Raw genomic sequence first — 26,197 nt, forward strand, 5'->3', positions numbered from 1 at the left:
GTTACCCAAACATTGTCTGATGTGGGTTTATTCTCCTGTAGTGGGCCTTGGTCAAGTAAGACACTGATTCATATTTCCAGAAATTCTCTGCCACAATTGTTCTAGTATATTTTGTAGTCAAGACAGAGAAGTTCAAAGGACTCCTTATTGTGAGAATGAATGGGTCTCTGCCTCTTATGCCTGCTCTTGCATCTCTTTTCATCATGTTGGTTTCCTTGTCCAACTTGATATCATATTTTTGGCTTAATATTACTATATTTTATTTTGTCATATTTGATTGTTACCTCTTAGAAGCCTGTTTTTTTTCTACTGAGAGATAGGAGGGAGTGGATCTGAAAGGTAGGGTGGGGAGGGAGAAACTGGAAGGAATAGTTTGAGGGAAAATTACAATGAAGATACAATTTATGAAAACAGAACCTGTTTTCCATAAAAAAATTCAAAGGAAAACTTTTTAAAATGTGTGCTTCCTAGTATAAATTACCACATGATACCATGCAGATAATTTTATACCTAATGGGATACAACCTCTGCTTTCTCATCATTTCTGAATTTCTTTTGTAAATATTGGGGATACTAGGACAACCTGACTCTTTTTTAATACTCCAATTGTTAAAGGAGAATGATTTTTGAAACCTAACAATTTCTAAGTTAGATATCAATATGTTTTTTTTCCTAAGCACTAATGGCACATACCTTTAGTCCCAGCACTATGGAGACAGAGACATGCAAATCTCTGAATTTGAGGCCAGCTTACTCTACAGAGTGCATTCCAGGACAGCCAGGGCAACACAGACAACCCTATCTCAAAATCCCAAAACAAAATTGCTTTTTGTGAACTATAATAACCTCACTTTCCCAGCCTTTAGCTCCTCCCAAATTCTCTCCCTTTCACTCCTGTCATGACCTAATTCTCAAGCTGATAGCATCTTAATGTTTTAATAATTTTTGTTCCATGTGGTTGTGTGTCATGTAAATACAGACTACTAGGTCCAAAAAAAAAAAAGACTCAACTACTTTCATGTAAATTCTTCTTTATCCCTTATCAAAATAAAGAGTGTCTTCATTTAAAAACATATCCATGCAATCACCCACTATAATTATTTATTATGAAACACAACATAACATATAATTTATAGTGAAAAATGACATTAGAAGTTAATATATAAAACTCGGACTAATTCACACTTATTACACTTTCAACTATACACATGAAAATATTGAAGGGAACCAGCATTTCATATGAAGAAATGTCTCACAACAAAGTTTGATCTGTGAGGACTGAGGTCTAGGTCAGTTTTAGAAATATAATATGTAGTTTATATTTTACATTTGTTCATGAGACAAATTGTATATTTTGACCTAAAATTAGATGATTAAAAATGTCAGTGAATACTTTTTGGAAACTATTGCCTAGGAAACATATTAGTAAGGCTTAAAGAGTATTTTCAATTTTACAATGCACATTCCTGAACTTTTGAAAAGAATTTCTCTCAGGTCTTAACAAAATAATGAAGCACTTTGGGGCAAAGATGCAAAGAAGCAGCCCTGCACTGGAGGCCAAGATACAAAAGACCTCCACAGCCACCATAGCCTTCCCCTTGGTGCTGTGGTAGACAGGAAGGAAGGTGACCCAAACACTGCAGAACACCAGCATGCTGAAAGTCAGGAACTTGGCTTCATTGAATGTGTCAGGCAGATTCCTGGCCAAGAATGCTGCAGTGAAACTTCCTATGGCAATGAAGCCCAAGTATCCCAGGACACAATAGAAGACAAAAATTGACCCTATGTTACAGACAATCAAAATATGACCTTTTTCAGCATACACATCAGCCTCAACAAAGGGAGGATAAGTGCCCAGCCAGATCCCACATAGAATCATTTGAATCATGGTACAAATTGGAATGATGAAGTTGGGCGCTCCGGACACAAGCAGCCACCTCATTCTTATACTTGGATTAGTAAGCTTGAAGGCTAGTACTACTGTAACTGTCTTGGCCAAGACAGCAGAAGCAGCCACTGTGAACACTACTGCAAATATCATCTGCTGCATGATGCATGTGGCCGTATTGGGCTGGCCAATGAAGAGCAAGGAACAGAGAAAGCAAAAAATGAGGGAGATGAGTAGAACATAGCTGAGAGCTCGGTTATTGGCCTTGACTGTGGGAGTGTCCTTGTGCTTCAAAAAGACACCAAGCACAAAAGCTGTGAGAATAGAAAAACATAGAGCCAAGCAGGCTAGAGACATTCCCAAAGGGTCTTCATAACTCAGGAATGTCACAACTTTTTTGAGACAGTGTATTCCTCCAGGGTTGGCATACTGATCATCTGAGCATTTCACACAGTGATTCGTGTCTGGTACAGAAGCAAATTAACATCAGATTTAATATTTGTTGGTTATTTACAAAACATGTTCTATGAATGTATGAGAATTTTTTTGTCAAATTAGCCTTGTCCTTTGGTATTTGATATATTTAAATATGATCATAAAACCCACTTTTTTCATCTGTATTTTGATCTTTCTATCAGATACAAGAGAGGTACTACATGCCAATGTCCTCATGTAACTGTTTATTGCAGTACAATGAACCTCATATATTAATTTAAAGCCTGTATGAACAGTGTTAGGGAAAGCAGAGGATTCATAAACCTTTTAGCATCTACAGTCTCTACATATTTAAATATATCAAATTTACTATTAGGTTTCAATATGAATTTTAGTAAGAACCAGAACCTATTAATTTTATGAATTTCTGTAATATTGGACTGTCAATACTCTCAATAGAAGTATTTTATTGAGAAAACAACATGAAAATGATGTTTTCCCATCTCTTAAGGACATATATTAGGCACATAATAAAGGATAGAGGGAAGAGTTTCCTTCTTCCCTAAATCATGTAATTTGTGACATCATATATTCAAATGTGTTCAATTGAATGGCTATAACAGAAAAAACTTGAAAGTAATAATATTATTCCAATAAAGAGTCTTTACATTCATGACTGTAAATTCCTTCTAATTACTTATATTCTCTCATATTTTAATATGTGATGTTATCTAAACTATTGGGCAACATTATTATTTACCTTTTATTTTTTCTAATCATTTCATTAGTATTTGTTGTAAAAAGTTTTATTTTCAAGATTTTAAAATACATACAAGCAATTACCAAAAATTTAAAATTATTAGTGCATTATTTTTGTATTCAACTACTCAAAAGTTAATATATTTAAAGCACAATTTTCATCAATTCATTTTCCATTTATTAATCCATACAACTTTTTTCCACAGTATTCACTTATTTCTTTAAAAAACGTTTAACATTGAATCAAATTATTTGTTTCTGAACTCTTCAAGCATTTACACATTTATTATGTTCAAATTGTATGGAACAATTCACATTCTGGTTTGCAGATTAAATGAAACAATAATTTTTATTTTTATTTATTTACTTTTTACAGAGGTAATAGCCAAAGAGATCAGAAAACTAGTGAAAACCCAGTACTACCTTAGCTTATCACCTCATCACCTATCTTCCCCAGAGAGAGCTTCTTCTCATCTATTCTGTGTTTTTATTGCCTTCCTGTTCTGACTTCTCATTGACTCTAAGACCAGGCACATGACTTCCTCGTCACTGCCTGTCTAAACAGACCACTAGGTCTCTATGGTTGGTACTAGAATTGAAGGCTCATGTCACCATGCTTGGCTGTGTCCTTGACCACACAGAAACTCTGCCTGCCATGTGATCAGATGAAGGTTGTTGGCTTGCTGTTCCTGGCTTGCTATGTAACCTCTCTATGTGACCTCTGATCTCCAGGCAAACTTTATTTATTAACATACAAATAAAATCACATTTCAGCACTATTAAAATATCACCACATTTCCCTCTTTTATTCTAATAAAAAGAAAATAGAAAAATTATAACTAAAATAAGAAAAACTATATAAAATAAGTACAATAGCTATTTGCGATATATATAAATAATAAATTCCTCAACAATATCTAGTCCATGTACATTTGACAAACTCAGAGAAAATATTCCATTATATATCCTATTTTGGTAAGAAATGTACCAGAATCACTTTCTATCCTAACTTATATTACTAACAGAGAGCTATCTTATTTTGTCTTTCAAATTTATAGACTTACACCTCTTTAGTGAGTTTTATTTAGTGATGTGCCATCACTCAAGAAGAGTACATTTCCGTCTTTTAGTTACCTGTTACATTACCAATAACATCACTATTCAATGTTCTATGAAAACCTTGTCACTAAGATATCCCCACCTATTCAATATGAAAAGTTTAAATTGATACTTGTTTTCATTATGAAAACAAAAGTTTGATTTCTAATTCTATATGCTGGCTTCTAAACTTATCTATAGACTAGTCTGCAAATGAAAGTACAAAGTAAGAAGTGGCTGCATTATCTACTGTAAGACACACTACAAAAAAAAACATACCTCTCAAGCATGATGCAACATGTATGATCATCTACAACTTATCAAAAACCTCATAGAGTAAATGAAAATAAGGGTGTGCATCTCCCTTGTCTTAGGAAAAAAGAAATGTAAATGTACTATACACAGCTAAATTTCAGGCAAAGGATAAATATTACAGTGATGTTTAGCACTCTTAATTAGTTTATAAAAGAAACTATTTTGTGAAGAGTTGCTAGAATATTGGTTCAAAAAATGTAGTTCAGGATACTTGCTGTACTATTTTTACTTATCATTTTCCATAAAAAACATTGAGATTCATGTAAAAATGGTAGAAATAAATTACTATGATGAATCTTTTGATATGCTATATACTTGCCTGTCATGTTGGAAATTTCATTCTCTGGGCAAGGGGTACAATCAAAACAGCAGACTGCCTTCCCTGGCTGAGAAGATTTTCTGAATCCTGGACTACAAGGCATATTGCATATTGAAGATGGAATCTGAGAAACATCATAAAAAGGACTATAAAGGAAAAAGTTTACATACTTGGGAATAGTTACAAAGATTTAGAAAATTGTATTACCGTAAAACATCATTTACACACATGCATTGAATAAAATGCAACATTTATTTATTTTGGAATTACATATTGTAGATGTACTGTGATTTGTATAGTTAGAAAACTGTATTTATATATGTGTGCTTATTTTATATAATCTATATAATTTACATATCTATGCATACATAGATATATAAATATATAGATATAAGAAAATTTATACTGCTGAAAAAATATATTCTCACAGGAATGTGAGATGAAAGTTAATGACTATATTTGAAAATACTGTAACCCTCAATGCTCACTCAAGTCAATCTTAAGAATTTTGGTAGTTATGGTGCGTGTAGAGTTTTACAAGTAATACCAACACACCTGCCTAAGGCCTATGTTCCACTCCTTCATCTCTTCAGACATATACAATTGTTGACCACGTGGCAAATGTTTGGAAAACTTTCCTACTTTCACCTTAAGTGCAACATTTGGCACAAAATCCATATTGTAGTGAATGTTGTATTCTACAACCCGGTTTTCTTTCTGATTCATGTTCATTTGGTCTCCAACAGGGTTTATAAATTGTATGTTCTTCAGGAAATGAACCATCTGAAACATTTATTATGTTAGTTTTAATTATGCCTATGCATCTAGAACAGATATATAAAGTATAGACTGCCTCAATTTTCATTAATCTATCAAGAAATGTGACCTAATACTTAGCACTTATACATTAGATTGAAAAATCCACATATATGTAACAATAACTTTCTGTTTAGAAAATACCAGCTTCTCACTGAGGTTAATTCTCTACACTTACACAACTGAATGAGTAGTTAGACATTACATAGGTTATCTCTTTTAAATGGTGCCTGAAAATCAGCTAAGAAATTAAGTTCATCTATATGTCAAACATATGTAAGTATTACTTGATCTTATATAGAGCATATTCACATAATTAATCACCAAATTATTGATCACTTAAAAGGCCAATTAGCTTCTTCTGGGCTTAAATATTCATGGGAACCACTTTACTTTGTTACAGATATTTTAACCATGAGATGCTTATGTGGTACAAATGGGAAATATTATTGGCTTAGATCATGAAGATCTGTCTGTGTGTCAGTGTTTCCTGGATTAAACTTTATCAACAATAAAATTCACATGATATTCAAGACAAGGGTACAAAATTGATTTATTTTTATAGAAAAGACCCTGGAATTCTTAGGTAGAACACATGTTGTCCATTAAGAATATTATATCTAAGATAATACATTACCTTCATCGGAACATGTATTACCTGCCAAGAGTCAAATTCCAGACTTTTCACAGAATTCTTTGGCCATATGTTTACTTCTTGCAACAGCATCTTATGGAGTGCATGTGCCACAGCATGCACAGTATTGTAAAGGACATAACCTGTACCACTCACAGAAATTTCAAAATAATGTTTGAATAACCAATGCAATCGTGTTCGCATTGAACAATTCTTCAGATTCTTACAACCAAATGATGACAAAGAACAATTAAAATATAGCCAAGATAGTTTAGAAAGGTGAATACCATTGTATTTGAAAGGGACTGCTGTTTTGATAAATGTATTAAAACCAGATAATTCATGATGGTGATTTAAAAAAGTAAAGGTCCCATAGAAGGAATCAATAAGGAATCTGTCATTTTGTGTGATCCAGTCCCACTGTCGGGTAGTAACCCATATTCTCTGAATGTATGCTAATTTGTAAAGTCTAAGATTGATTTGTAGATAAGAGTCTTTGTCTCCATAAATGATAACAACTTTTGCTGATGACATTGTGATCTCATTATAATACATGTTTGCATTTTTCTGGAGTAATATTTTGTCCTCCACAATAATATGCACAAAGGCTAAGCACACACTATTTCTTTGCATCTCTTTTCTCAATTCCAGGAGAAACTCAAGTCCTAGGTCATCATCTGAAATGATTGCTCCAACCCAGTTCCACCTGAAATATACCACCAAAGACACCATGGCCAAGGCCAGAGATGTGTCCTTAGGAGCCATCTGGTAGAGATGTGGAAACTGTTCACGTCTGCTCAGGAGAGGATGAAATGGTCCATAGTAAAGCTGAGTGTCAAAGAATATATGCAATAACTTGAAGAAGGTTAAATGTATTATGAACAGTCTAAAACTACGTGTGCACATCAAAAGCTTGAAAAGTTAGAGTTTGTGGATTTTCATCTCATTACTAAATCATATTTGATTTATTGTGAACATCATTCAAAGTAGTCATGAACTAAGTCTGCTAGTAAAACTGCACATTTCTGCTGTTCTTGAAGTCTATTTGGGGTAAATTAGTGGCATGTGCCTTTAAATTCAGCACATAATGTATTAAATTCTATGCATTAAGTTAAACATAAATCCATTTTTTTTTCATTTCAGTCTGCATTGTAAGGAAAATCAGAATGGAAGGAGCCAGTTTTCATAAATACCAATGCACCAACCTTACCTCTGGTCTATTTGTGATGTACATGAGTTGTCCAAGCATAGCTGATGATAACCATATCGGACCTGTAAGTGTGATTAAATATCTTCTCTGATTTATACAGCAGTAGTTAGGAATAATTTCACCAATTTTCGCAGATAAACTATTCCTCCTCCAATCATCAAGTAGCCCACATTCAACTTGAACAAGCAGAGAAATGTTTGGCAGAATGTGAGAGTCCTTGTTGACATCTTCAAGTGCAAAATAAAGAGATAAAATCAAGTGGAAATTCTTATCTGTCAACCTGAAAAGAGAGGAGAGATATCATTAGGGAATGGGCCCCAAACATGATAATATTAAATCACAATAATAGTGTTTATATATTTAATGCTCATTTTCTTTTTTCCACTGTTATGGTTACACAAGTCTTGTTACTGTGCTCCATGAGAATGTGAGATCTCTGCAATTAAGTAAAGATATTTTGAAATGGTTTTGAGATGGACTCATTCATGTGGGATGCTTTGATTTTTGAAATTTCATACAATTTTATTCATTTGTCTTTGAGCATGGTAAGAAAGAGATCCTAGAAGACATTAAATCTAATTGTTTTGTTTTAGATTTTAATAAATAATATACATTGAAAATAGGTAGGTATTATCTGCTACTTAGTGATAGTTTTAAACAGAAGCAGCAATTGGACAAATCAATGAGTACATTATAAATACAGGGAAAAGTAGCCAAATATATCTGTATCACTGAGAATCTTTTCAATTCCTTTATTATTGCAGACAGTATAATTATCCTTACTCTTTCTCTCTACTTCATGTACCCTTGAATTATACCATTCACTTTGATACTGTATAATTTTTGGTGATATGCTATTGATTATAACAATGACAATTTACTTTGGGGACTGATCCTTCTTTTCACATGGTACATTAGATTATTTCATGATCCATATATATATGGGGAATTTTTTTTATATTGTGGAAAATCATTCCACCTAAATACTTACTAAGAATATTTTAAATCTTTTCTAGAAAATTATATACCCTACACACTTAATTTAAAAACATTTTCAACCTCTATTGTCCATAAGCAACATTTAACATTTAGTATTCATATTTACCTGAGTCATGTTTGGAATGATTGCATTTATCCTCACAATTTAGAATACATAACTGCATAAATCATTCTTTAACATTTTCTTTGTTTTAGTTTATGTCTTTCATTTTCAAAGATTACTTACCAACTGGGTAAATGCATTTGTATTTGATCCCTGAATAAATGGCCCTGTGAATATTGTTTGTCATAAACATATTTTACTGAGGCATATGCAGATATATGATAAACCTCATCAATATTTGTTTTCACAAATATTGTGAAACTGTAGAACATTAGAAATTAATTTTGTGAAAAATTTTTAGAGTATGTAAATGAAACATTTGGTATGAGTTCCAATCTTGAATTGAAGAATTTATTCAATATACTGGACTAATATTCTGCATTCACAGCAGTCAGAAATGCAATTCCTCAGAAGGATTGTTGTCTTACCCAGTTCCTGTCCTGATTACTATAGTTTTCAGTTGAATTAGCAGTTCTTTGTGTCTGGTATGCCAACTCCTCCAATGACTTACCTAATCAGAATTTCTGTGACTAAGCAAAGGCATTTTTGTGGCTTCCATTATTCACTAAAACTTGTAATTAGAATGACTGATGCAAGAAAGGGTAGCTTATTGAATGTAATTTATTTCTTTACATTTCAAGATATTACATAAATACCACTAAATCATTAATGATTTGATACTTTCATGTTTGTTTGACATTTTCGACTCCTGACTCATGTCTTTCGTGTTCGATTTTGCTGTGAACACAAGCCTGGTCAGTGTAACAAATAAGTGCTGTCACCTGGTAACATTCTTCATTGTCCCTCATACCCATGGTTAGGTTTTACACCTAAACCAATTTCACTGTAGGATTAATTATTTTTTTATCATTGAAAATTTCTCTCATCTCCATGGTCCAAAAGTTCCTCCTCTGCTATGAATTCACCTTCATCCATATGCTATTAATAAATGAACACAAGTGTTGCCTCTAACTATAAAACATCACTTACAGGTAATACAATACACATCTTGCACAGTGTTCATTAACAGGTATTTTGAGTGTCCTTTGTGAAAATTTGCTTAGCATGCTGCAGAAGACATTGCCACAATTTCCCAAACCAATGATCAAATCATCAATATAAAATTGAATTATCTTCAAACATACACATCTAGACTGTGCATCTAGACTATATAAACACAAGCTCAATAATTAAGGAAATAAGAAATAAATGTGGAATAAGTGCCAGAGATTAAAGTTCTACAGCAGAGATTCAAGAAAGAAAAATATGAAATCTGTAGTGAAAAGGTGCTCAAATTTGTGAGTTTAATCACATTCTTTCAAATAGTTGTAGCTGCTATAGGCAACAACTTTCATTCTAGCAATTGTCAAGGGAAATATGAAGTCACTATTTAGGGTGACATATCCTCCTTAACAGGTATACAAACTATATTCAGTAATCTTATAGATGGCTGTTATACATGAGAAACTTATAACTTAAAAAAAGTAATTGCATTCTCAATAAAAGAAATGTAGCTATACATCTGATCAAGTGAAACAAAGTTTAATGGAAATCATAAAATTACCACAGTGAACTATCTTTATGTCCTATACTTGATTTCAGCTGGAGGAGTTATACAGCACAGCAGTTATGAAATAGTGCCATAAACAAAATTTCCATAAAAGTGAAGTATTCTATTAAAAAATGTACCCATGAAGCTGGACAGAAATATCAAAGACCTCTCTTTACAGGAATAGGACATTTCACCATGATGGAAGAAACACTAGCAGACTGGAGATAGAAAGTTGATTCAGCCTCAAAGAAATGTACTCATGGCAGTGCTTTGGATTATGTTTCTCAGGAACTTGACAGAACACAGTGGAAATTGCCACTATTCAGAAAATCACTCTAGAAGAAAGGTAGACAGGGGGTGTCATTCAGCTTCCAACCAAAATTATGAGTCTAAAAGAATGAACCAGATAACTCCTAAATCATCAGAAATAAGGAAATAATCAGCATAAAACAAAATAATATTGGTTATTTCCTAGATAGTAAGATAGGAGGGAAAGACAGAACACATGGAGAATCACTATTTGCCTATATATAGACCTTCTATATAGTATTTACTTTGATAATCAATTGAAAACAAAAAAATAAGAGGCACTTACTTTTCATCTAAATTTCTTTTGAAATGTTCATTGTTCATGTGACCTTGCTTTGTGTAAATAGAAAAAAAACAATCAATATATTTATCTCCACTCCATGATTCTAGGTCTTTGGTTCTTATATAGCACCTGGGACCAGTTAAACTGCAGAAAAGGAAGGAAAGCTCCAAGACCAAAAAGAAAATTGTGAAATAGAACATTTTTCTAATGTCACCAAAATGAGAAACCTGGCAAAAGTGTAACAAGTAGAGTTAAATAGAAAACCACTTTCAAATGTTCCCGTACACCCATGAGTGTCTCTTTTTATTGCTGCAGCAAATTATAAATGTATTTATGTTTCCCAGTAGCTTTTTCTTAGCTTATTGTTCCCTGTAGAAATCATAAGTATTTTCAATCCTTGGGCTCTGCATCTGGGTTTTATGCCCAGGTGCAAGAAAATTTCAGTAATTACATTTAAGGATCAATTTCTCTTCCACATTCCTGTGGTTCCATTCGCATTAGTGGATATGAAGTCCCCAGGCTAGAATGCTCCTGAGATAATTAGGTAATAGGTCTAATTCACAAAACGTTTCTGATCAGTATGTGAAATACTCTTCATGATTTCATTTTTCTTGCTCTCTGAAGTGTAATCCATTGTGTAAAGTACCACATTTTAAAAACTGTTCATCTATTGATGTTCATAAATCACATTGCCAATTTCTTATTAGTATGAACATTACAGGCATGAAAAAGGATGATAGCATTTCTGTAGTAGGATGTTCAGTCCATTGAGTACATGCTCAATAGTTTTATAGTTGACTTTTGAAGTAGATTATGTTGAACTTTTTGAAGAACCTCCACATTGGTTGCTGTAGTGACTGCTGAAGTTGTTTTTCACTTCCCTCAGAGATTTATAAGTTTTATACTTTCCCTGAATCCACCCCAGCATGTGCTATTATTTGTTTTATTAATCTTGGCCATTCTGACTGGAATAAGAATAAATAACCATGGCCAGGCATTGGTGCCACACGCCTTTAATCACAGCACTCGAGAGGAAGAGCCAGGTGAATCTTTGTGAGTTTGAGGGCAGCCTGGTCTACGAAGTGAGCTTCAGGAAAGGCGCAAAGCTACACAGAGAATCTCTGTCTCGAAAAACCAAAATAAATAAATAAATAAATAAATAAATAAATAAATAAATAAATAAATAAATAACCAAGCAGTTTTCATTTGGCTTGCTACAATACATAAGAACTGAAGCCCATTCTGCTTTTCTTCTGGGAACTTCTTCACTCTCAGTTATGTCACAGTTCCAAAAAAGAAATAATTATTCATACTTAACTGAGGCAGTATCTCTTTATTGTTCTCCTTTTCACATTCTTGCACTGGCAAGTAAACCTATAGTGACAACTAGGATACTCGGAGATGATTTTGGTCTGACATTCCTATTCTCAGCCAGTTTTTGAAATTTTCAGAACTAGTGGTTTTCTACTTGCTTTCTTTCTCAACAGATCTATTATAAGATTGGGTTTGTGAATTTTCCTTTTGAGGTCAAATCAGCCTAACTGAATGTATTTGTGTCATGAAAAGAGCTAAGTTTCACTTTTGCATATCATGAATGTGTTTAAATGGAACAGTGCTGAATTGGGTCACACTTCAGTTAAGTCACTCTCATGGAACCAGATCTCTCCTGGAAAATGTGAAAAAGAAGAAATTTGCTACCATAAAGGAACGTTTTCCACAGTTTTGCACTTCTCCATTAGGAACAATGATGGATTTCAATCTGTCCATTCCTTCTGGATAATTCTAAAATATTGGTATAAGATTGAACCTGATACTCTAAAAATATGAAACTAATTTGTCTTTGTAATAGAATTTGGTTTATATTTGAAACAAAAATTCAGGCCACTGAATGCCAAAGTGAACACTGTCATATAAGTTGACTATATTAATTGATCAGTTTAGGAAAGGACGCTAGGTACGGAATTCTTAATCTCATAATAGGACATTGAATTATAAGACAAATGTTGTATTTTCCTTACTAGATTCTCTTAAACCAGATCACCTTCCTTATAGTTTACCCTAGGTAACATCCTTAAAGATTCTGCCTTTGGTCACATTCAAACCTCATTCAATGCTTAGCTAGGAGCACTGTACACCTTTCAACATAGTATTGAAAAGAATGTTCAAGAATTTCGATAAGAAACTTGAGAGCAAAGGAAAAATCTTGCAGATAAAATGAGTATTAAGCAACTTCATACTGTGGTTATAGCAATTATGTGTACCCTGCACATCTCAGGAAATAATATGTGAATAATATCTAGTTCAGTTTAAGGAAAGACATCCATTCTAAAGATGAGAGATGAAGCATTAATCTAATTAATCTTTATCAATAAAAATTCAGGAATCAAATATCAGCATAAGATTCTGAAAGACCAACAAAGCAGGGAACAGCCATCGGTCTCCTCTTACTTCTTCCATTCCTCCATCCAAAAGGACCAAGATCCTCCCTCAGCCCCATCTTACTTCTTTCTGTCTCCTCTCTCTACAGTCCTCCAAACCACTATGGTTAATTTTGGTCAGTTAGTTGACAGCTCCACCCTCTGATTCCAAGCAAGCTTTATTTGTTAGAACACAATCAAAATATCACACAACAGAGAGATGTTTTCCTATAATCATTGTTCTAACAAAAACTTACAAATCATTGTATAATATGTTATGGAGGCAGTTTCAATCTTCAAACTGATGTTCCACTGAAAGTAAGAATGTTTCAATTTTGGTGTGAGTGAATGGTATACATTAATGTAAGAAAATCATGCTAAGTTCAACCTGGAAAAGGATAATTATATCTGACTCTATTCCTGGAATATTAATGGGGAAATAAAGCCAAGAAGGGACAAGTTTCTTTTTTTCTGTGAAGGCTAATTGGGCAGTTTCAAATTGAAGTTCCCATACTTCACATTTATGACTATGACTTTGATAGCTATATATGAAATGAGTTAAAGTTGTGTTCATTACCAGAATGAGAACAATTCTTTCCTTCCTAACTCTCTGTTTTTGTTTGAAATACTGTTCTGTAGTACAATATTAAGTATTTATGTCAACCTCAAACCATCCATATTTTAACCCCTCTTATATTAGGGTAGCTTCTTCCCATTATGTTCATTCCTTTTTAGTCCTATAATGTTACCCATTCTTTTTCTGGGGAGGATATTTAAACAACAGGATGTTAGTAAATGTAGTACAAGTTTCCATCTACCTTGTTCTATATATAAATTTTCTACATCCCCTTCTTCTAATATGTTAATTTGTTTACATATTAACAAATTAAAAATCCCCTCCATCCTATTAAAGATGCCAATATGTTTGTGGTTCTGGGAACATTCAGTGTAGTTTAAAGTATTACCTGTTTTCAAACTAAGTCAGAAAATTAATTACTCCATAGTATCATCATTTATATCATCTCAAGTTGTAGTACACAGCTGTTGTCCCAAATACAATTTAATTTTTATGTAAATTCCTGTTTGTCCTAATCAAAAATAAAGATTATTCTCCATTAAACAGATATTTTTACATTCTTCCCCTTTAGATATTCACTATACGAAACATCTATAGCACATAATAGTGAAATTAGAAGCTAAAGTATACAACTCAGTTACAGCTTGCTAAAAGGAAAAAGCAAACTCTCTGTATCATACCAAAAGAAAGAGCCATCTTCTGATATCGGACAGGAGAAAACAAAAAAATAGCCGGGCAGTGGTGGCGCACGCCTTTAATCCCAGCACTTGGGAGGCAGAGCCAGGCGAATCTCTGTGAGTTCAAGGCCAGCCTGGGCTACCAAGTGAGTTCCAGGAAAGGCACAAAGCTACACAGAGAAACCCTGTCTCAAAAAAACAAAATTAATGATAATAATAATAATAATATAATAATAATAATAATTAAGGGACTATGCTATTACTAGTAACCTCAATTCTTTGATTCTATTCTGATTCTTTAAACTTTTCTTAAAGTATGAATTTTATATCAAATTTTATAAGATATATATATATATATATATATATATACATTAAGATTTGTTAAGAAATTAATGGTCATATAGAGGATTAACTAATTCTAGAACAAAGGCTTCAATTAGCTGCCTATACTCATCTTTGTGTTCGAGTTTCTATCAACTTCCTGCAGGAATACACGTCCAGGCCTAACATCAAATTTGAAGTCTCTGGGAAGAAGATGGGGCGCCACAACAACAATTCCACATGGACAATAATAATACCACTAAGCTTACAAACATCATCTACAGATCAGCTTTGAACTACAAATTGTTCAGAGCAATTTTGAGATGGCTAGCTGAGATGATCCAGTTTCAAAGACTATTTGAATAAGGACTTGATATAAACCTTGAACTTTGGCATTATGCACAGACTGGATAACAATGGACATAGCTACCTTTACTAGAATTTGACAATTGACCCAAAATTTTTATTTTCAGAATAAAGATGCCTTCACCCATATCCAACAGGAAGCAATTTTAAGAACATTACTGCCACATTCCCAAAGAGGTGGTTTGGGGCAAGTGGTTTTTGGTCTTTAATGTGTTTTGGGTCTGGGATAATTTTCATTGTTTAGGAGGGTTGGTTACAAGTTGTTGTTAAGGGTTAGGAAAAGGACTAAGCAAAGGAGATTAGATTTAATGTTCTTCATTATATATATATATGATAGCATAGAGGGTAGATTATTGAATCTACTCTGAAAAGTAAAGAGAAGATATAGATACCATATAGATAAAAGATAGTTTATTGAATCTACTTTTAAAAGACAATTACTAGTTTTAAATATTTTACATTGAATTGGATTTTTGTTTATTGTATATAAATTATATATATTGAGTTTAATATTGTTAGAAAATGTTATACATATATTTCTAATCTTGTTCAATATATTGTACTTATACAGTTTCTTTAACAATGTAATGCAATTTGCTAATCCTTGAATGTTATCATTACCAACTATTATGATATAAAGTAAAGAAAGTTAGTAGTTAGACATTACAATCAAACTTATAGTCATATTAGGTATGTTTTCAAAGTCAAGCAGATATATTTTAGATAGTCAGGTCATCTTCAAACCCTTCAAAAATCTGCAGAATATGGCATTTAAAATGTTTTAATAACTTAGAATTTTTTTTCTTTTTTATGACTATGAGACTTGTCGACTCCTGGCAGCACCAATACTTCAGAGAGTTATGAACATTGAGGAAACTGCATATGAAGTTAACATTCATTGTGGCAAAAGTTAGCCACTGGACAACAAGGTGTCCTCTAATCAAATGATAAAAAACAGGCCAAAATGGACAAACAAGACATGATACAAAGGACTACTGATTCTTGCCAAGACAAGTGTGGTTGCAACTTTAGCAACAGGCATCCTCTGAGGCCAGAACAATATGACACCATTGCTGAAGTGGCCTTTACAATCTGGAAAAGGTACAGTGCCCCTTACTTTGAAGGTAACTGAACTGGCAGTGAACTGCTGGCTTCTGATATGCAATGGAACAATAGCTAAAACAGTTATTCTTGAAAGAGTAACTAAGCTGATGGAGTCTAACCTCACCATGATACACTGGCATTTAATAAACAAGATGAAGTCAGAAGAGGGCAACAGACCTCATTACAGATCATTGTGAGCCGTCCTGTGGCTGCTGGGAAATGAACTCAAGACGTCTAAAAAAACAGTCAGTGATCTTAACCTCTGAGCTAGTGGGAGACCCCAGCTGGGTCAAGAACAGAGAGGGAGAGCTAGGAAAAAGAGACCATGATAAATAAAGACCCCATGGGAATAGGAAGAAGCAAAGTGCTAGAGAGGTCCCCAGAAATCCATAAAGGTACCTCCACAATAGACTGCTGACAATGGTTGAGAGAAAGCCCAAACTGACCTACTCTGGTGATAGGATGGCCAAACACCCTAACTGTTGTGCTAGAAATCTTAACCAATGACTGATAGAAGCAGATGCAGAGATCCCCAGTCAGGCCCCAGGTGGAGTTGCAGGAGTCCAATTGGCAAGAAAGAGGAGGGATTGTATGAGCGAGAATTGTTGAGACCAAGGTTGGAAAAAGTACAGGGACAAATAGCCAAACGAGTGGAAACACATGAACTATGAACTAATAGCTGAGGAGCCCCCAACTGGATCAGGTCCTCTGGATAAGCAAGGCAATTGATTAGCTTGAACTGTTTGGGAGGCACCCAAGCAGTGGAACCAGGACTTGTCCTTAGTGCATGAGCTGGCTATTTGGAACCTGGGGCCTATGCGGGTACACTTTTCTCAGCCTGGGAGGACGGGACTGGACCTGCCTGGACTGAATCTACCAGGTTGAGCTGAATCCCCAGCAGAGTCCTTGCCCTGGAGGAGATGGGAATGGGGGCTGGTCTGGAGGGAGGGCAGGAGGAGGAGGGGAAGGGGTATCTGTGGCTGATATGTAATATTAAATTAAATTATAAAAAAAAATAAAAAAGAGAAATGAAGCCACCCACAAGCCAAGAAGAATGGGATGTTGAGATAAAGCTACACACAAGCCAAGAAAAATGGACATCTGGATTCAAAAAACATCAACAATTTCCAGAATTGAAAATCCTGAATCATGACAGGACAGTAGGGGAATTCAGGTGTTTCTGCTATATGGACTACTCTAACCAAAGGTGAGGTTGAACTGTTGGCCTTGTGTACATTGTACTTCACAAATGAGTCTGTCTGATATGCTAAGCCTATAGGCTGAAGAAGATGCCTCAATATTGTAGAGAAACCTCAGGTGACTATCCAGACAGCTGGCTGTTTCTGTCATCTCACAATTTTTTTGGAAGCCCCTTGCATGCACTTCCTGTTTTGTTTTGTTTTGTTTTAGATAATATTGTTTCCTTCTTGGGTCTGTGAGGGAGTTGAAGATTAGATAGTTATAGTTAGTTGAAAATTAGTAGTTATAGTTTTCCTTGTTAAGAATTTTAGAAAAGAAACTCACTAAAGAGATATAAGTTTATAAATTTGAAAGACATTATAAGATAGTTCTCTGTTAGTAATATAAGTTAGGTTAGAAAGTGAATCAAGTACATTTTGGACTGACCAAAATAGGATAGATAATGGAATTATTTTCTCTGAGTTTGTCAAATGTAAATGACCCCAACATTGTTTAAATATTTATTGCTTGTATATATTGTATATAGTTATTGTACTTATTGTATATAATTTTTTATATTAGTTATAACTTTTTTCCTTTTATTAGAATAGAAGGGGTGTGCACATATGGTGATATTTTATTTGTGCTGAAATGTGATTTGATTTGTATGTTAATAAAGTTGCCTGGGGATCAGAGCTAAGAGCAAGCCACTTAGCAGAAATCTGGCAGTGGTAGCACACGCCCTTAATCTGATCACATGGCAGGCAGAGTTTCTGTGGTCAAGGACACATCCAAAGCAAGGTGACATGAACTTTTTTTTTTTTAAGTAAATTTATTTTACAACATCATTTAGTTCAACATAATAGCCACAGATTCCCCTGTTCTCCCACTCTCGTTCCCCTCCCCCTCCCCCCACCCCACTCCCCATTCCCACCTCCTCCAGATCAAGGTCTCCCCCGAGGACCGGGATCGACCTGGTAGACTCAGTCCAGCCAGGTCCAGTCCCCCCCTCCCAGACCGAGCCAAGCGTCCCTGCATAGGTCCCAGGATTCAAACAGCCAACTCATGCAAATAGCCCAGGACCCCGCAACAACACACAGCTGCCTCCCAAACAGATCAAGCCAAATGACTCTCTCACCCGTTCAGGGGGCCTGATCCAGTTGGGGGCCCCTCAGCCTTTGGTTCATAGATCCTGTGCTTCCATTCATTTGGTTATTTGTCCCTGTGCTTTATCGAACCTTGGCTTCAACAATTCTCGCTCATATAAACCCTCTTCTTTCTCACTAATTAGACTTCCAGTGCTCCACCAGGGGCCCAGCCGTGGATGTCTGCATCCAGATTCCTCAGACCTTCCTTGGATGGTGTTTATGGCACAACTAACAGGGTGTCTGGCCATCCCATCACCCAGAGTAGGTCAGTTCCTGCCTTCTCGTGACCATTGCCAGCAGTCTTTTGTGGGGGTATCTTTGTGGATCTCCGTGGGCCTCCCTAGCTCTCTGCTTCTTCCCCTTCTCATGTGGTCTTCATTTACCATGGTCTCCTATTCCTTGTTCTCCCTCACTTTTCTGGATCCAGCTAGGATCTCCCACTCTCTTTCCCTCGACCGTTGCCCTTCATTGTTCCCATTCATGACCAGGCTGTTCATGTAGATCTCATCCATTTCTCCGTGTCTTTTTTGGGGGTCTCGTTTTCCAGGTAGCCTCACTGGTGATGTGAGTAGCAGTCCAGTCATCCTTGTTCCACATCTAGCATCTTCCTATGAGTGAGTACATACCATATTTGTCTTTCTGAGTCTGGGTCACCTCACTCAGGATGATTTTTTCTAGATCGATCCATTTGTCTGCAAACCGTATGATGTCATTGTTTTTCTCTGCTGAGTAGTATTCCATTGTGTATATGTGCCACAATTTATTTATCCATTCTTCAGTTGAAGGGCATCTAGGTTGTTTCCAGGTTTTGGCTATTACAAACAATGCTGATATGAACATAGCTGAGCAAGTGCTCTTGTGGTATGATTGAGCATTTCTTGGGTATATGCCCAAAAGTGGTATAGCTGGATCTTGGGGGAGATTGATTCCCAATTTTTTAAGAAAGCGCCATATTGATTTCCAAAGTGGTTGTACAAGCTTGCATTCCCACCAGCAGTGGAGGAGAGTTCCCCTAGTTCCACAACCTCTCCAGCATAAAGTGTCTTCAGTGTTTTTGATTTTAGCCACTCTGACAGGCGTAAGGTGGTATCTCAGAGTTGTTTTGATTTGCATTTCCCTGATGATTAGGGATGTTGAGCAATTCCTTAAATGTCTTTCAGCCATTTGGGTTTCCTCTGTTGAGAATTCTCTGTTTAGTTCTAAAGCCCATTTCTCAATTGGACTGTTGGTCGTTTTGATGTCTAATTTCTTGAGTTCCTTATATATTCTGGATATCAGTCCTCTGTCACCTGTGGGGTTGGTGAAGATCTTTTCCCATTCTGTAGGCTGTCGCTTTGCCTTGTTGACCATATCCTTTGCTCTACAAAAGCTTCTCAGTTTCAAGAGGTCCCATTGATTGATTGTTTGTCTCAGTGTCTGCACTACTGGTGTTATATTTAGGAAGTGATCTCCTATGCCAAGGCGTTCAAGACTACTTCCTACTTTCTCTTCTAGTAGATTCAGAGTAGCTGGATTTATGTTGAGGTCTTTGATCCACTTGGACTTAAGTTTTGTGCATGGTGACAGATATGGATCTATTTGCAGCCTTCTACACGTTGATATCCAGTTATGCCAGCACCATTTGTTGAAGATGCTTTCTTTTTTCCATTGTACACATTTGGCTTCTTTGTCAAAAATTATATGTCCATAGGTGTATGGGTTAATGTCAGGGTCTTCAATTCGATTCCATTTGTCCACATGTCGGTTTTTATGCCAATACCAAGCTCTTTTTATTACTGTAGCTCTATAGTAGAGCTTGAAGTCAGGGATTGTGATGCCTCCAGAAGTTGTTTTATTGTACAGGTTTCTTTTAGCTATCCTGGGTTTTTTGTTTTTCCATATGAAGTTGAGTATTATTCTTTCCAGGTCTGTGAAGAATTGTGTTGGTATTTTGATGGGGATTGCATTGAATTTGTAGATTGCTTTTGGTAAGATTGCCATTTTTAATATGTTAACCCTGCCTATCCATGAGCATGGGAGATCTTTCCATTTTCTGACATCTTCAAATTCTTTTTTCAGGGACTTAAAGTTCTTGTCATATAGGTCCTTCACTTGCTTGGTTAGTGTTACCCCAAGGTATTTTATGTCATTTTTGGCTATTGTAAAGGGTGATGTATCTATAATTGTCTTCTCAGCTTCTTTGTCCATTGTATATAGGAGGGCTACTGATTTTTTTGAGTTGATCTTGTATCCTGCTATGTTGCTGAAGGTGTTTATAAGCTTTATCAATTCCTGGGTGGAATCTTTGGGGTCACTCAAGTATACTATCATGTCATCTGCAAATAGGGAAAGCTTGACTTCTTCCTTTCCAATTTGTATCCCCTTAATCTCCTTATGTTGTCTTATTGCTCTGGCTAGAACTTCAAGTACTATATTGAATAAGTATGGGGAGAGTGGACAGCCTTGCCTCGTTCCTGATTTTAGTGGAATTGCTTTGAGTTTCTCTCCATTTAATTTGATGTTGGCTGTTGGTTTGCTATATATTGCCTTTATTATGTTTAGGTATGTTCCCCGTATTCCTGATCGCTCCAAGACTTTTATCATGAAGGGGTGTTGGATTTTGTCAAATGCCTTTTCTGCATCTAGTGAGATGATCATGTGGTTTTGTTCTTTGAGTTTGTTTATATGGTGTATTACGTTGATGGACTTTCGTATGTTGAACCACTCTTGCATCCCTGGGATGAAGCCTACTTGATCATGGTGGATAATTGTTCTGATGTGTTCTTGGAGTCTGTTTGCCAATATTTTATTGAGTATTTTTGCATCAATGTTCATGAGGGAGATCTGTCTGTAGTTCTCTTTCTTTGTTGTATCCTTGTTTGGTTTAGGAGTCAGGGTAGTTGTAGCCTCATAGAAGGAGTTTGGTAATGTCCCTTCTGTTTCTATTATGTGGAACAATTTAGAGAGTAAGGCAGCACATGCCCTCAATCCCTTATAAGGTAGGATCTTTGTGTGTTCTAAGCCACACTAAGGAACAGAGCCAAGTGTGGTAACACATGCCTTTAATCCCAGTACTGGAGGTCTGTACAGACAGACAGAAAGTGACAGAGCTGTGTAGGAAGAAGAAGTGAGATAGCTGGGCTAAGATAGCCAATGAGAGGGCAGAACAGCAAGGCAATAATTTGGGTAGACAGGAATAAAGTGAGTAGACAGGAAGCAACTCACATTTGGAAGCTGCAAAGTTGGTGAGGTAAGGTAGGCTGGTGGCTTTCCCTATTTCCCTGATCTAAGGCTTTCACCCCTATATTTGGCTACCCTAAGTTTTTTTTATTCAGGAAGATGCACCAAAGCTGTGAGACTGCCTTAGTTTTCACATTATTGGAGTGAATTTCTAAAACTGCTAATGCAACTGGGCTCTCTTTGGGAAACCTAGTCCTGTCACATATTTTCAAACCTCATCTGTTCGACATGATCCCTTCACCTGTGTGACACTTAAATTACAAAGTTTAGTTACCAGAGCAACATACACTCTTACATATAAAATGGTTAAAACTAGTAGTGCTGGGAGTTGATAATTAAAAATTTATACATGTGTAATTTTAAAGGAATAAATCTATGCATGGGTGATTTTAAGGATAGCATGTAGCTGCAAAGCTACACAGAGAAACCCTGTCTTGTAAAACAAAAACAACAATAACAACAAAGTTTAGGTCCCATGGAAAGAATTAAGAAGAAACCTTTCATTATATGTGATCATATCCCACTATTAGGTCATAAACTAGATTCTCTGAAGGTTTACTAAATTGTAAAGTCTAACACTGATCTCTAAATAAGAGGTTTAGTCTCCATAAATTATAACAACTTTTGTAGATGACATTGTTAATGTCATTATAATAGATAGTTGCATTTTTCTGGAAGAACATCTCTTGTCTTCCTTGATAACATGTACCAAGGCTATGCATATACTCTTTATGTGTGTATCTCCTTTCAATCACAATAAAAATTGAAGTTCCAAGTCATCATTTGAAATGATCACTCCCACATAGTTCTAGCTAAAATAGACCACTAAAGGCATGATGGCCAAGGCCAGAAAAGTGTCCCTAGGACCCATTTGTTACAGATGTGGATACTATTCACACTGTCTCAGGAGAGAACAAAATGGTCTATAGTAAAGCTTAAAGGCCACAGAATAAAAACAATAACTTTAAGAAGACTGAATGCATAATGCTTAGTCTAAAACTAAGTGGTCCCAGCAAAGGCTTAGAATGTTAGAACATGTAGACTTTCTATCTCTTTATTAACATTGTTTCTACTGTCTTGTGAATATCATAAAATATATAGATTATCTAAGTCTACTAGAAAAACTACATAAATATCTGCTTTTCTTCATGTCTGTTTATGCCAAAGTACTGGTATGTGCTTCTAAAGTGTCTGAATAGACATGTTTCAAATTCTATACATCAAAATATACATAGACCCATTTTCTTCCTTTTGTTCTGCCTTGGTTATCAGAAAACCAGAGTGAAAGCAACCAATCTTTTGTTAAAATCAACTACCTAACCTTACCTTTTATCTCTTAGAGATGCTCAAGAGTGGCCCTGTACATATAGCAGATGATCACCAAATTTGTTTTGTAAGCATGATTAAATATTTTCTTTGATTTATACAGTAGTAGTTAGGGAGAAATTCATGTATTTTTATGGATAAGCTTGTAGTGGGTAGCCATTCCAGCATTGGTCTGGAAGTTCCAACCCCCACTGAGGCTTCTTTAACTATCACCCCTACAAGGAGGGGCTAAGGGAGGGCCCTGAAGACCTGAGATCAGACATGCTGCGCACTCTTGCTGCTGGGAGCCCGGATGTTAGAGGTGGACCAAGGAGAGTTCTTCAGAGATTACTGCAGGACTGTGCTCGTCTTTTCCAGAACCTGCCACCTACCTATCCCTTCATTTGTAAGTTACCCACTAAATAAATCTCCCTTTAACTACATGGAATGGCCTTAATAATTTCACAAATATAAGCTGTTTATTATATACTTATTCACAACTTTAACTATCAAAGAAATGTTGAGTATAATATGAGGGTTCCTGTTGACTTTCTATAGAGACAAAATGAAATAGATGCTCTTAGATGGTAATCTGAAAACACGGCAAATAGGTCATTTAGTGATTTGGCTCCAAACATGCTAATAGTAAATCATTCCAATAATGTTTACAAGTCAATGATTATTTTTGATCCATCCTTTGGTGACAGAAGTACTTTTGCTGTGCTGTATTAGAGTCAGAGGTCTGTAGAATTATGTAAGGATTTAAAAAAAGATTTTGTGAGGCACCCACTCAAGTGGGATACCATGATTTTGAACTTTCAAGAAGCATTTCTTAGAACACATTGTATGTACTCATTCCTTTATAACTAGAGTTTTCCTGCCTAGCCCACAGTCAGGGCAAATCTTTGTCACCTGCCAGTCCCACAGCTGCTCAGACCCAACCAAGTAAACACAGAGACTTACATTGGTTACAAACTGTATGGCCATGGCAGGCTTCTTGCTAACTGTTCTTATAGCTTAAATTAATCCATTTCCATAAATCTATACCTTGCCACATGGCTACTGGCATCTTCACATGCTGCTTGTCATGGCAGCGGCTGGCAGTGACTACTTCTGCCTTCCTGTCCTTTCTTTTCTCCTGTTAGTCCCGCCTATACTTCCTGCCTAGCCACTGGCTAATCAGTGTTTTATTTATTGACCAATCAGAGTAATTTGACATACAGTCCATCCCACAGCACATTCCTTGTTTTGACATTCTAATGATTAACATGTATGTAAAACATCAGGCTTTTCTGCTGCCTAGATTGTGAAGTGTTTTTACACAAAAGCAGTCATCAACAAAGCCATGACTTAGCTATAAATATAAGGAATGAGTAGCCAAATATATCTGTCTGTGTTACCCACTCTTAGAAGCTTTTTAATTCATAGGCTATGCAAATAGCATAATTATTCTTACACTTTTCCACTTTATGCATCTCTGTCATCTCCTATTTCATTTGATGTTGTATAATTTTTGATGATATGAAAATTGAATTTAACAATGACTGTTTCTTATGAGGTGTAAGGGCTCTTCTTTTCACTTGAGCCCTTAGATTGCTACTGATACATTTCATTTTTTTTACTCAACTGAACAGCCTCGCCTAAGATCTAAATTCCTGTTGCTTTGTTATGATTATGAAGATGTGTTCCTTTTTAATATCTTAACTTTTAAAGTCCATACAAATCATTTGATACACATTCTTATTCATTATGAAAATCATAGTTAACAATAAGCTGTATAATTTTCCTGTTTTTAATATGAGTGTTTCATGTTTTGCTTCCTTTAATATGCATTTTATTGCTTCATAGCCTCATTACATATTCAAGGTCACTACAAAACGTGCAGCTAGTATCCAATTGACTGAACAGTATATGTGCCCTATAATTTTGAGCTTTTCATATTTTAATAAGTTGTTTCAGTAGTTATAATTAATATAAGTTTCTGAGTGATTATTTTATAAGCAGGCCACAGGACTGTGGGGTGGGTGGGTGGGTTGGGTCTGAGGGACAGGAGAAAACTTTCGACTGAATTTGGCCTCCTAGCATGTTGGCTAAACTATCCACCTAAAACTTGAGAGAACTTTTAAAAAGTTTCCAAAACATAGCTAAAAACAGCTTCCTAGTGTGTCTTTCAGGCCAACCTCAGCCTGAGCTACAGTATGGCAGTTTGTGGCATGTGGGCTCAACCTGCATCTTGGTGACTTCCCACCATGGTACACAAAGGTGTCTCCAAGCTGCACAGCACACTGCATGATGGATTTAGTTTTGCTACTAAAAAAACAAAATTCTGGGCTACAAGCTGCTGCTGGATGGAGCATGGGGAGGCTCTCAGGAATCCACAAGGATGACCCCACCTTGGTCTACTAGCAGTGGTCCAGAGGGTGCCTAGTCTGGTATACTCTGGTGACCAGCCTAGCAAATAACCTACCTGTCATCATAGAGCCTTTGTCCAGTGACTGATGGAGGCAGATACAGAGATCCACGGCCAGTCACCAGGCTGAGCTCCAGGAATTCAATTGATGAGAGGGAGGAGAGATACTGCAGGCAAGGGACATTGAGATCATGATGGGATGATGTCCAGAGATGACCAACCACACTAGTGGAAGCCCATGAACTGTGGACTGGTGGCTGTGGAGCCCCCATGTGACTGGACTAGGCCCTCTGGATACGGAAGACGGTTGTTTGGCTTGAACTCTTTGTGGGGCACCTAGGCAGGGGGATCAGGACCTGTTCCTGGTCCATGGGCAGGCTTTTGGAATTCGGTGCCTGTGGTGTCACACCTTGCACAGCCTTGGTGCAGTGGAAAGGGGCTTGGACCTGCCTAGGCTCAGTGTGCTGGGCTCTGCTGACTCCCCATGGGAGACCTCAATTTGGGGGATATGGGGATGCAGTTGGCTTGGGAAAGAGGGCTGGGAGGTGGGAGGAGGGAAGAGGGGGATCTGTGGATAATATGTGGAGTGATTAGAAAATTTCTTAATAAAGAAAAATGAAAAAAAAAGAAAGTATCTGGTATTCTTTGGTATATGGGTGGGAAATCCCATAGATATCTGTTTGGTGATTTTGATGTATTATATGATTTAATTATGGTGTTTCGCTGTTGTTTTTTGTTCAGATAACCTGTATAT

At 35.9% G+C, this 26,197-nt stretch overlaps 1 protein-coding gene across 1 annotated transcript; it reads right to left on the reverse strand.

Moving 5' to 3' along the window:
* Nucleotides 1-1,432: 1,432 nt before the first annotated feature.
* Nucleotides 1,433-12,487, reverse strand: LOC102921848 (vomeronasal type-2 receptor 116-like). Its single transcript, XM_006998239.4, has 7 exons — nt 12,419-12,487; nt 10,724-10,947; nt 7,475-7,754; nt 6,289-7,092; nt 5,370-5,597; nt 4,815-4,938; nt 1,433-2,352 (listed from the first exon to the last, which is right to left on the reverse strand). The coding sequence occupies exons 1-7, from the start codon at nt 12,485-12,487 to the stop codon at nt 1,433-1,435; spliced, it is 2,649 nt and encodes an 882-aa protein (XP_006998301.4).
* Nucleotides 12,488-26,197: the final 13,710 nt, after the last annotated feature.

The sequence above is a fragment of the Peromyscus maniculatus genome, chromosome 1 (assembly GCF_049852395.1).
Source record: "Peromyscus maniculatus bairdii isolate BWxNUB_F1_BW_parent chromosome 1, HU_Pman_BW_mat_3.1, whole genome shotgun sequence".
NCBI classification, from domain to species: domain Eukaryota; kingdom Metazoa; phylum Chordata; class Mammalia; order Rodentia; family Cricetidae; genus Peromyscus; species Peromyscus maniculatus.

Coding starts and splice junctions, on each gene's coding strand:
- LOC102921848 (XM_006998239.4), bottom strand. CDS start 12,487: ATGGACAGATTGAAATCCATCATTGTTCCTAATGGAGAAGTGCAAAAC. Junction 10,948..12,418: donor GTGGAAAACGTTCCTTTATG/GTAGCAAATTTC, acceptor CACTTTTGCCAG/GTTTCTCATTTTGGTGACAT. Junction 7,755..10,723: donor AAAAGAAATTTAGATGAAAA/GTAAGTGCCTCT, acceptor CTCTCTTTTCAG/GTTGACAGATAAGAATTTCC.